The sequence below is a fragment of the Carlito syrichta genome, unplaced genomic scaffold (genome assembly GCF_000164805.1).
Source record: "Carlito syrichta isolate Samal-C Ts95f unplaced genomic scaffold, Tarsius_syrichta-2.0.1 Scaffold311911, whole genome shotgun sequence".
Lineage (NCBI taxonomy): Eukaryota > Metazoa > Chordata > Mammalia > Primates > Tarsiidae > Carlito > Carlito syrichta.
In genome coordinates, this window is record NW_007256007.1 from 242026 (window position 1) to 254396 (window position 12371).

Sequence of the window (12371 nt, forward strand, 5' to 3'; positions counted from 1 at the left end):
TTGCCTAGGCTGGTCTCGAACCCGTGGGCTCAGGCATTCCTCTCACCTTGGCCTCCCAAAGTGCTGGGATTATAGACATGAGCCACTGCGCCTGGCCAGCACATGAGATTTTGAGGCCACTCGTATTACCTTAGTTTCAGTCATTTAGCAAATGTGTATGTGAAGCTTTTCCGTACTGGACATTTTCCTAGAGTCCTATTTTGTTATTGCTTTTTCCTCTTGAGAATTCTATCTTAAACATACAGGGAGTGTCCAGTGGACTGAGATCATATCTGGCAGAATGCCTGGCTTAGTCAGATACTTACCAAATCATCTTTGGTTTCAGATCTGCCAGAGGGAGCAGTGAAAGGGCTCTGCAAATTATTCTGCTTGACTCTGCATCGATACAGGTAAATCCCAACCAAAGGCCTTGGGTCCAGAGCTCCTTATACAGAGAGATGAAATAGGTTAGTGGGTTAGAGTCCAGGCTTTCAACTGGACTGCCTAGGTTCAGATCTGGGATGTGTCATCTTAGCTGTTGGATCCTTTGCAACTTACTTAATGTCTCTTTGCCTCAGTTTCATTGTCTGCAGAATGAAGTTGATGCTATTATCTACCTCATAGGAGGTTGTTAGTATGAAGTGCCTGGAATAGTGCCTGCCATGCCATGAGTGCTCAGTGTGTATATGTTGTCACTAGTCACACGTGTTAAATCATGTGGCCTAAGTTTGAGGCCACACAAGTGCTCCATAAATGTACATACATAAGGCCTCATACCCTTAATGGCTTATTTGCCCTTATCAGCTAGATTCAGAACTCTGAGAGGAGGTGGATGTATCTGGTTATTTCCTAATTCCTCATTTATGATCCACTGGAATGCAGTATGATCAATTTTTTTCTGAGAAAGACTAGCACATGACCTGAACAGCATTGCTCCTCCCCAGGCATGTTGACATTTCCCCTTCATTCTTCCCCCTAGAGATGCAGCCTCTCGCAGGGCCCTACAGGCAGCCATCCAGCAGTTGGCTGAGGCCCAGCCAGAAGCCACTGCTAAGAACCTTTTGCACTCTCTGCAATCTTCAGGCATTGGCTCCAAAGCAGGTGTTCCCAGGTAAGTGGGAAAGTCTGTGGTCCCCCGGGGATTGGTAGAGTCCTGCTCAGGAGAAGCTGGGGCAACTGACAGCGTCAGGCATACCTGGCTCTTCCCCTTTCTACTCTGAGTGGTACCTGCAGTCTGCCACTGAGCAGTGAAGGATCTAAGGTGGCAAGCTCAGCAGAAAAGAGCTTTTTCCTGAGGAGCAGGGATGGGAGACCAGTGGAAGCAAGGCCATTTTGAGAGGAACCAGTTGTCCCCAGGCCCTGAATGGGGGAAACCATCTTTTTGTTTTTATAGTGCCAAGGGATGAGAGTTTGGCTAATGAGGCCTGGACTCCTTGTCCTGAGTTGTCACATGATTTGTGGAAAACTGGTTTTAAGTTTTGCCCCATTAGGTCAAGGGAAGATATTGCATTATCAGGCAGGACCTTCCTTAGGTGTTAGTCCTTAGGATGGAGGCTGCTGCTCTGTACTCACCCTTTACATCCCCTTGCAGTAAGAGCAGTGGCTCGGCTGCCTTGCTGGCCCTGACCTGGACCTGCCTTCTGGTGCACATTGTGTTTCCCTCAAGAGCCAAGCGGCAAGGAGACATCTGGAACAAATTGGTAGGTTCCCTGGGTCTCTAGCAAGGGTCAGCTTTCTTCTCAGAGTTAATTGATACTGTTTTAGCACCTTCTCTGTGCCAGGTGTTCTTCTAGGTACCGGGTAACCAGATACTTTGAGTTGTCCTGAGGCATGTGATTTTGTTGGATGGATGTGAGTGCAGTGTGATCATATTCATCTATTTATTTATTTAATTATTATTATTTTTTTTTTGAGTTGGAGTCTCACTCTGTTGCCCAGATTGGACTGCAGTGGCCGCTCCCGGCCACCGCAGCCTCGACCTGCTGGGCTCCGGCGATCCTTCTGCCTCAGCCTTCCGAATAGCCGGAATTACAGGCATGTGCTACCACGCCCGGCTGATTTTTGATTTATTGTAGAGATGAGGTCTCGCCAAGTTGCCCAGGTGGGTCTTGAACCCATGGACTCAGGCAATCCACTCACCTCAGCCTCCCAAGGCGCAGGATTACAGGCTGAGTCACCGAGCCCGGCTAATTTTTTTTTTTTGAGTTGGAGTCTCATTCTGTCACCCAGGCTAGAGTGCAGTGGCACGTTCCCAGCCACTGCAGCGTTGACCTGCTGGGCCCTGGCAATCCTTCTGCCTCAGGCTTCCAAGTAGCTGGAACTACAGGTGTGCGCTACCACGTCCAGCTATTTTTTGATTTTTTGTAGAGATGAGATCTCGCCAAGTTGCTCGGGTGGGTTTCGAACCCATGGGCTCAGGCAATCCACTTGACTTGGCTTCCCAAAGTGCTGGGATTACAGGCTGAGCCACCGAGCCCGGCCTCATCTATTTATTAGATATCTTTGAGCCTCTCTATCAGGCATGGTTCTAGGCACTGGGAATGCAGTAATGAACAAGAGAAATGTGGCCCCTGCCTTCATGATGTGTGTGGAAGACATGATAGGCCAGAGTGGGGAAGATAGCCAAAAAGCAAGTAAACCAGAAAGTATAATAATGTAAAATGTAACTCTTTTTTCTTTTTTTTGAGTTGAAGTCTCACTCTGTCGCCCAGGTTGGAGTGCAGTGGCATGCTCCTGGCTACTGCAGCCTTGACCTGCTGGGCTTAGATGATCCTTCTGCCTCAGCCAAGTAGACGGAACTACAGGTGCATGCTACCATGCCTGGCTAATTTTTTGATTTATTGTAGAGATGAGGTCTTGCCAAGTTGCCCAGGCTGGTCTTAAACCCGTGGGCTCAGGCAGTCCTCTCACTTTGGCCTCCCAAATGCTGGGATTATAGGTGTGAGCCACCGCGCCTGGCCCAGAGTGTGGATTTCATTGTTACTGAAGACCTTCTTATGAGAAGCTTCATCAAGGGTAGGCTTATTGGCTTATCTCCACTGAATTCGTAGAACCATTATTGGACATAAGTAAGTCTGCATGTGGGTCAACCCTGAGGTGTTGCGCTTGTAGGACAGAATGAATCAAGAGCTTGAGACTGTGTTTATTTCTTCTTTGTCTTGAATCTGGGTTTTTCCTTTACTGGTTGCTGGTGTTGATCACACACCTAGGTTGTAGTTCACTTAGATTGTCCAGTATTTGTTGAGGACTTCCTATATGCTAGATGCTATTCTAGGAGATGGGCTAAAGTGATAAAACAGAGAAGAACCTTGCTTTCATAGGGCTTACACTTTTAGGGAGGAGATAAACAATGAATAAGTCCACAGGCAATAAAGCGTAAAGTAGTGCTGAAGAAAAGCAGGATGGGAAGGTAGAGAGTATAGTGGAGGGTGGAAGGCCCTTCTGAGGAGGCATGATTGAAGCAGAGATTTGAGAGGACGAGCCATGCTGAGATCAAGGGTTAGAACATTCCAGGGAGAGGAGGAATCAGCAATAGAGTTTTGAATATGCTGTCAGCAAGCTTAAAAAACTTTTAATTTTTAAAAAATAGATGAAAAATTCACGTATGGAAAGATATGCTGGTTTTTCTCCTACCCCTGTCCCTATTCACCACGTTCTCTGTGTATATGACCGAGTAGGTGTCTTTTTACAAATAACAGCGTACCATATATTCTTCTTTCATCTTGTTTTTTCCTTAACCAGTCTTGGAATATGTTCCAGAGTAGTGAATAAAGAGCCTCTCATTCTTTTTGACTATTTACTAATCCTTTGAATGTATCACATTACATATAACGAGTCTTCTGTTGATGGCCATTTATGTTGCTTATAATCTTTTATTGTAACAAACAGTGCTGCAAGCTGGGCTCGGTGGCTCAGCCTGTAATCCCACACTTTGGGAGGCTGAGGTGAGTGGATTGCCTGAGCCCGTGGGTTCGAGACCCACCTGGGCAACTTGGCGAGACCTCATCTCTACAATAAATCAAAAAATTAGCTGGGCGTGGTAGTGTGCGCCTGTAGTTCCAGCTACTTTGGAAGTCTGAGGCGGAAGGATCGCCAGAGCCCCGCAGGGTGACGGAGTGAGACTCCAACTCAAAAAAAAAAAAGGAATTCAGCCACATTATATTCACAAGCATTATCTGTTTTCTCAGGGTGGTAGTTCACACTGCTCACCAGTGACCTTGGACATTTGTGGCACATAAAGTCTCTGAGTAAATTATGTACCTCACTCTGAATTGGACAGTAAGCTCCATACAGAATCACCATATTGAGCTTCACTTTTATATCCGCAGTATTCAGCATAGTGCCTCCCATTTGGTCAGTGTTCAGTAAATATTTGTAAAATTAATGAAGGACAAAGCAGATAAGAAGTAAATGAAACAGGACTCTTGTTCTTTTCCTGCATGGCTCTTACCTCATTGTCGTGGTGTGTTCATTTGTGTGTTTATTTGTTTAATATATTTTTTATCTCTCTGTACTATAAGGTACATAAAGCAGAGTCCACGTCTGTCTTATTCCCTGTGTGTCTTCATTTTCTGACTCACAGTATGCATTCAGCAAATATTTGTTAAATAATGCCTGAGTGAACAGTGTCATTAAAGGTCAGAACTAAGTATGGGAAGTGGAGGGAAGAGGATCTTGGTGGAGTTGAGTGGGAGAGGCTGAGTGGAGATGAAGCTAGGATCTGGAAGACCTGATGGAAGGTTTTTGACAGAGTGTGAAGGCCATGGAACCCGTGCTCCCGTGTTCTATCTTTCCTGGTCTGAGCCTTTCCTGGTCCTGACAGGTAGAAGTGCAGTGTCTGCTCCTTTTGGAGGTGCTGGGTGGTTCCCGCAAGCATGCCGTGGATGGTGCTGTGAAGAAGCTCACAAAGCTGTGGAAAGAGGTGACGGGACACCAGGGGCTGTTGGGCATTGCTTCTTCCATGCCACCCCGCCACCATCTGATATACCTGCCTGACACTTTCTTTTTCAGAACCCTGGGCTGGTGGAACAGTACTTGTCAGTCATTCTCAGCTTAAAGCCCAACCAGAACTATGCCGGCATGCTGGGGCTGCTGGTGCAGTTCTGCACGAGCCATAAGGAGATGGATGTGGTCAATCGGCACAAGGCAAGTGCCAAGAGGGGGTGACTATGGGTTTGTCATGTTGGGGGCTCTCTAGAGAGAAGAAGTGGGAACGTGCTTTGCATTGGTGGTTGATCCCAGCTGCTGGTCTCCTCTGAAATTTGTTGGTTTTCTTACATGAGACGCTGGTCTTTTGCCATGATATGAACTTCAAGAAGTCGAAAAGTTTTTCCTCCAGTTCTGTTGTAGTTATTGGGATAGTGGTTTGCAGTTTGTTTTTGTTTTTTTTTTTTGAGTTGGAGTCTCACTCTGTCACCCAGACTGGAGTGTAGTGGCCGTTCCCGGTCACCTCAGCCTCGACTTGCTGGGCTCCAGCAACCCTTCCACCTCAGCCTTCCAAGTAGCTGGAACTACAGGCGCACGCTACCACGCCCGGCTGATTTTTTGATTTATTGTAGAGATGAGGTCTTGCTGCCCAGGCGGGTCTTGAACCCGTGGACTCAGGCAATCCGCTCACCTCAGCCTCCCAAAGGCGCGGGATTACAGGCTGAGCCACCGAGCCCGGCTGGTTTGCAGTTTTTAATTCATTCTAGTTGAGCAGCTACCATGTTCTAAGTTCTTGCTAGGTGTTGAGGGTGTACCAGTGAGCAAGGGAGCTATGAGCCCTGCCTCCGTGGAACTGAGTCTGAGAAGGCATCTGACATTAGACAGTCATCTAGTTAATTATAACTGTGTGAAGTGCTACGAAAGGAAAGTGAAAAACTATAATACTGTGCAGCAGAAAGACCTGACTTGGGCCACAGGTCAGGGAGCACTTCTTTTTAATGAAGGAGCTTTGAAGGTGAAGAGCTAGCAAGGTCAAGAGGTGAGGCAGAGCATTTCGGGTGGAGAAAGCAGCCCATGGACAGGAATGGAGAGGAGATGAGTGGGGTTGGAGAGGTGTGAATGCATCAGAGAGTGAGATGTAGCTGACTGGGTGGCAGCCAGGACCTTATAAGCCGTACCAAGTCCTGTGGACTTGATCCCAGGGGCCATGAAAAGCCATGGAAGGGTTTTAAATGGGGTGGCATGACCAGTGGGGCATTTGTGTTTATACTCTATGAAATTTGGGGCATTGATTTGTGTTTTTTGGAGGTACTCCCATAAGAAGGACCTCTTAGGCCAGTGATCAGATTCTTTAGAATGTCAGGGTCCAATTAGATCTTTGTGTTCTCTAGAGTGCCTTGCTGGATTTTTATATGAAGAACATCCTGATGAGCAAAGTAAAGCCTCAGAAGTACCTACTGGTGAGTGAGAAGTGGCCCTTACTCACTTTTAAATTTTGAGAATCTAAACTGTCCTTTCTTGGTCTGTTCCTGTGAGGGTTGGGTGCCTGACTCCTTTCTCTTTGTAGGATAGCTGTGCCCCTCTGCTCCGATACATGTCCCACTCAGAATTTAAGGATCTGATGCTGCCCACCATACAGAAGTCCTTACTGAGGAGTCCAGAGAATGTTATTGAAAGTAGGTTGCTGTCAAGGTGGTGGGAAGGAGACGGGTACTTAATAAGCTCTATTCCTGATATTTGGCAGTAGCAAGTATGTGGTAGTGGGGGAGGAGGGAGGATATATTCACTGTTTGCCTTCTTAGGGGCTTTGGAAGAGAGATCAGGGACCCTTTTGAGAATATGTTGAAAGTCATGGGCCCTCTTGTTAGACAAATGCACAAAAATATATCTACTTAGAATACTGCAGATCATTTTAGGGGCTCAAGAACCTTCTGGAGACCATACGGGTCAAGAACCCCTTCTCTTGACTTTTAGGACTTAGTGTGGAGGTGGTCCTTAAAATCATAGGAGATGAGGATTGAGTCCCTGTTCCTGCTTATCTTGAGAAAATATATTGATGGAATGTTGAAAGGGAAATTTTTTTGTTGATTGGTATGGGGGCAGATCTTTGGAACTATTTATGTGGCCCTGTAAAGGTGAAGGGTGGTCATAATTCCTTGTGGCTAGTTAGCAGGCCTGGTGGCATTTGCTGGGGAGTAGGGGAAAACATTGTATGATGAATTTATTACTGAGACTAACATGGTCAGTGCTTTCTATCTCCCTTAGCTATTTCCAGTCTGCTGGCATCAGTAACTCTTGATCTCAGCCAGTATGCCCTGGACATCATTAAAGGACTGGCTAGTAAGTATTCTGATCCCTCTCCAGCCCCTAGATGGTACCTAGGCTTTTGGTTATCTTTGTCCCGGTTATTGTAGAAAAAGGGATAGAGGACAGGTGACTCAGGTTAGAAATAAGGCTCTAACATAAACAGAGTTGGCAAGATGAAAGTTTGGATGGTGAATCGTTGGCAGTCTCTGAGCCGTGGCTCTGTGTGTCCAGGTCAGCTGAAATCCAACAGTCCCCGCCTGATGGACGAGGCTGTGCTGGCGCTGCGGAACCTGGCCCATCAGTGCAGTGATTCTTCAGCCATGGAAGCCCTGACCAAACACCTCTTTGCCATCCTTGGAGGTGAGGGAGCCTTCTTGACCACGGGGATGGCTAAAGTGTGGCCCCCGGTATTCTCCTGAACCCTGAGTTTTCACAGAGATTTGATGCACACGGCAAGGCTGTGTGGCCAGGATGACATTCACACTGGAATGTGAATGTGTGATGTGAATAAAATCATGCACGGGGCAGTGCAGATGGGTTGATCTCAGGTTGTTTTAAGTACACACATTTTTTTGTATGCATAGCGGAAAAAATGAAAAGAAATACACAGGAATGTTAATAATTTGTTTTTTTTAATTTAATTTAATTTTTTTGAGTCGGAGTCTCACTATGTCGCCCAGTCTGGAGTGCAGTGGCACTGTCATGGCTACCACAGCCTCGACCTGCTGGGCTCAGGTGATCCTTCTGCCTCAGCGTTACAAGTGGCTGGAACCACAGGCATGCGCCATCACGCCAGGCTAATTTTTTTGATATGTTGTAGAGACGAAGTCTCCCCATATTGCTCAGGCTAGTCTTGAACCCTTGGGCTCAGGCAGTCCTCTTGCTTCAGCCTCCCAAAGTGCTAGGATTGTAGGCATGAGCCACTGCGCCAGGCTTACATTTTATTTTTTATAGAGAGAGGGTCCTTGCTTTGTTACCCAGGCTGGACAAACTGGGAAGCTGAGGCTCAAGTGATCCTCCTGCCTCAGCTTCCTAGTAGCTGGGACTACAGGAGCACACCACCATGCCTGGCTTTAATAATGTGTTTGAGTAATGGAAACATGAGTGCTTCTTAAATGTTTCTTAAAATAATTTTTCTGTAGCTCAAATTTTTTGTAATAACATTACTTTTTTTACTCAGAAAACAAAAAAACTAGTAAGCACTTTCTTAAACCCAGCTTCACAACAAAAAAGTTGCTTCTGGAATCAGAAACCATAGTGTGATGTCACAGATTTGACTACATTATTCACCCCCTTGGGAAATGTGGCAGATGCGAATTTGAATCTTTTGTCTCTCCTCTCAGGCTCAGAGGGAAAACTAACTATTGTAGCTCAGAAGATCAGCGTCCTCTCAGGTACAGAATTTCTCCCTGGAAGTAGAGATGTGATCTAGTAGTTGATGTGGTTTAATGTAACTCTTAGGTAAGATGAGTCCTTTTTTGGAACTTGACTCCTCGTCAGTCTTGAGTATTCCAGCCTGCCTCCCAGGACTCTGTTGCCTGCCTGGTTGGCAAGAGGGATTTGTTCAAGTCTAACATGAGGCCGGGCTTTTGTAAAAGGCGGAGTGTATAGAGGGGGAATTGAGGGAGAATCAATAATGGCCACAGAAGTGTGGCTGCTGGGGGACCCAGGAGTTCTGTGACCTAGAGTGCAGAGGTGGCAGTGGCAGGAAGACTTGCCTATTTGTGGTTTTGTTTTGATGAGGAGCTGAGCAGGGAATCTGACTTTCAGGAATTGGGAGCGTCAGTCATCACGTGGTGTCTGGACCTTCCAGTCAAGTCCTGAACGGGACTGTGGCTGAGCTGTTCATCCCCTTCCTCCAGCAAGAAGGTAATTTTGAGCTGCAGTTGGATCCATCCTTGACTATGGTTTTTCACAATTGGAGCCTTTCACAACCCTCTTTTGAAGGCACCTCTCCCTCAAAGAGCAGGGCTGGTACCTGTCTGAGATATCACTGCTTCCTTCCCTTTGTACTCTGGCTTGCTTTCTTGCACTATTAGTAGTGATTTAATGTGGTTATAAGATATTGGACTGACTGGACTTCTGCATCTTGTCCTAGTTCATGAAGGGACTTTGGTACATGCTGTCTCTATCTTGGCTCTCTGGTGTAACCGATTCACTATGGAAGTACCCAAGAAGCTCACCGAATGGTTCAAAAAAGCTTTCAGCCTTAAAACCTCCACCTCTGCAGTGAGGCATGCCTACCTGCAGTGCATGTTGGTCTCTTTCCGAGGTAAGATGCCTACCGTGAGCCAGTGTCCAGGCCTCCCCTGCAGAGGTGACCGAGTCTTAGGGCATTATCATTGTTCCAGACTTTCCCTGTTGGTTCAGCTTATTTTGCATCACTTATTTCCTCCTGAAGTAAATTGGAGCATCAGGCTTACTCCAGATTCAGAGTTCAGTCTTCACAACAAATTCTGGCTTCTCTCCCTTATTAGACTTTCTTTTTATTTTACTTTATTTTTCTTTCTTCTTTTTAAAAAAATTATTCTTTAGATACCAGAGCGTCACCCTTATTAGACTTTCAAAGCATTATTCAGAGAGAAACCAGAACCATAACTGTTACTACAACATCTGAAATCATGAAGAAATGATTCTGATAAGACTGATTTTTATTTTATTTTTTTATTTTATATTTTTTTGAGTTGAAGTCTCACTCTATCTTCCAGATTGGAGTGTAGTGGCTGCAGCCTCGGCCTACTGGGCTCAGGCGATCTTTCTGCCTCAGCCTCCCAAGTAGCTGGAACTACAGACGTGTGCTACCACACCTGGCTAGTTTTTTGATCTTTTTTTTTTTTTTTGAGTTGGCGTCTCACTCTGTCGCCCCGACTGGAGTGCAGTGGCTGCTCCCGGCCACCGCAGCCTTAACCTGCTGGGCTCCGGCAATCCTTCCGCCTCAGCCTTCCAAGTAGCCGGAAGTACAGGCACGTGCTACCATGCCTGGCTGATTTTTTGATTTATTGTAGAGATGAGGTCTCGCTGCCCAGGCGGGTCTCGAACCCCGGGGGCTCAGGCAGTCCACTCACCTCAGCCTCCCAAAGGCGCGGGATTACAGGCTGAGCCACTGAGTCCAGCAGTTTTTTGATTTATTGTAGAGACAAGGTTTCACCAAGTTGCCCAGGCTGGTCTCGAACCCCTGGGCTCAGACAGTCCTCTTGCCTTGGCCTCCCAAAGTGCTGAGATTACAGACTTGAGACTCCGTGCCTGGCCTGATTTATTTATCTACTTAAGGGATAGAGTCTCTGTCACTCAGTCTGGAGTGCAGTGGTGCAGTCAAGCTCACTATAGCCTCAAACTCCCAGACTCAAGTGATCCTCAAGTAACTGGGACTACGGGTGTGAACCACTATGCCCAACTAGTTTTTAAATAAAGACAGGATATTACTATGTTGCCCAGACTGGTCTCAGGCTCATGGCCTCAAACAATCCTCCCACCTCGACCTCCTAAAGTGCTTGTATTACATTATGAGCCACCATCCCTGGCCAAGACTGATTTAAAAGGTCCAACTGCATGTAAACTTTACTCTGGACCTGTTAAAAATGACCATTAGCCGGGCTCGCTGACTCAGCCTGTAATTCCATGAGACTCCAACTCAAAAAAAAAAAAAAAAAAGAAAATGACCATTGATCTTGTGTCGGTGTAAACAAACCTACTCTCATTTAGGCATGAGCATTCATTCACCTCCTTCTCAAGCAGAGACGGGTGAAACTTTCAAATCTGTATAGGAGCTTGGTCTCCAGGCTAGAGACCTCTGATATTAATCTCCACCCCTGAGATAGGCTTGTATTTCTTTTTTTTAAAGTTTCAATTTATAATGAGCTACACCTGGGAGATTCCAGAGCTGCCTTTAGAGATAGGACACCCTTCTATATGAAATGTGTCTTATCTAATGAACTTTACAGTCATATATTTCTTTTAATGATTTGAAAAGAAGAATATGACTAGAAGAAATGTTTGCACTGAGTTGAGATCAATAAATCTTTTTCTGAAATACATCTCCAAGCTCAGAGCAGATCATCTTTGTGAGGTTTATTCAAAGCCACAGGTAGTGCTGACTGAAGTCATAGATTACCTGTAGGTAGAAATGTGCAGTTAATACATTGTTGGCTACCTTAGGGATATAGTGAACTGGTGTACTTGATTTAAGAACAGTCTGTATACTCATATATCAGGTTGTAATTTTGCTGCATTGATCAACCTTGATTTTAGTAAGTTGTAGATAGCTGAGACTTGGCTTTACCTAGTCTCTCCTAGTCTCTTCAGCTTGAGTTAATTCTGCTCAGTGCTTTTAGATTTTTTTTTTTTTTTTGAGTGGTGGACTCACTCTGTTGCCCAAGGTAGAGCGCAGTGGCATGATCACGGCTCATTGCAGCCTCAGCCTCCTGGACTCAGGTGATCCTCCTGCTGTAGCCTCCTGAGTAGCTGGGACTATAGGTTTGTATTACCATGCCTGGCTAATTTTTTAATTTTTGTAGAGAGAAGGTATTACTATGTTGCCCAGGCTGATCTCAAACTCTTGGGCTCAAGCGGTTCTCCTGCCTCAGCTTCCAAAAGTGCTAGAATTATAGGCGTGAGCCACCCTGTCTGACCCAAGTTCTGCTCAGAGCTTTTAAAGTAAACATAATATAAAATAAATCTTTGGGATAAACATGTCTTGGATTCATATATATAACATCTGAAATAGTGGTTTCAATGTACCCATTTTATAGTTATGAAAACAGGGGTTTAGCTATAGTTTTGGCTGGTTTCTACTTTTTAAAAAAATGGGTTTAGTTTATAGGTTAGGAGATTGGTTCTGGTTTTGGAATATGGGTCTAGAGGTCATTTGACATGGGGGAAGAGTACCAAATAGGAATTGACAGGCTTGATATTGCCTCTGGCTCTGCCTCAACCGGCTGTGTGACCTTGGTCAACTCACTTAGCCTGTTTTCTTTTCTTTTTTTTTTTTGGAGTTGGAGTCTTACTCTGTTGACCAAGCTGGAGTGCAGTGGCATGCTCACAGCCACCGCAGCCTTGACCTGCTGGGCTTTGGCTATCCTTCTACCTCAACCTTCCAAGTAGCTGGAAGTATAGGTGCGTGCTACTGCGCCTGGCTAATTTTTGATTTTATTGTAGAGACG

The 12371-nt window shown here is 45.7% G+C and overlaps 1 protein-coding gene across 1 annotated transcript in view; it reads left to right on the forward strand.

The window, feature by feature from the left end:
- GCN1 (GCN1, eIF2 alpha kinase activator homolog) overlaps positions 1–12371 on the forward strand; it is a 71152-nt gene that overhangs the window by 10731 nt on the left and 48050 nt on the right. The window contains exons 3-14 of the mRNA XM_008069299.1: positions 326–389; positions 959–1090; positions 1571–1679; positions 4802–4900; positions 4990–5124; positions 6297–6365; positions 6473–6581; positions 7171–7245; positions 7444–7572; positions 8556–8606; positions 8983–9081; positions 9311–9484. Coding sequence (XP_008067490.1) covers positions 326–389; positions 959–1090; positions 1571–1679; positions 4802–4900; positions 4990–5124; positions 6297–6365; positions 6473–6581; positions 7171–7245; positions 7444–7572; positions 8556–8606; positions 8983–9081; positions 9311–9484 — 1245 coding nt within the window. The remainder of the gene's footprint in view (positions 1–325; positions 390–958; positions 1091–1570; positions 1680–4801; positions 4901–4989; positions 5125–6296; positions 6366–6472; positions 6582–7170; positions 7246–7443; positions 7573–8555; positions 8607–8982; positions 9082–9310; positions 9485–12371) is intronic.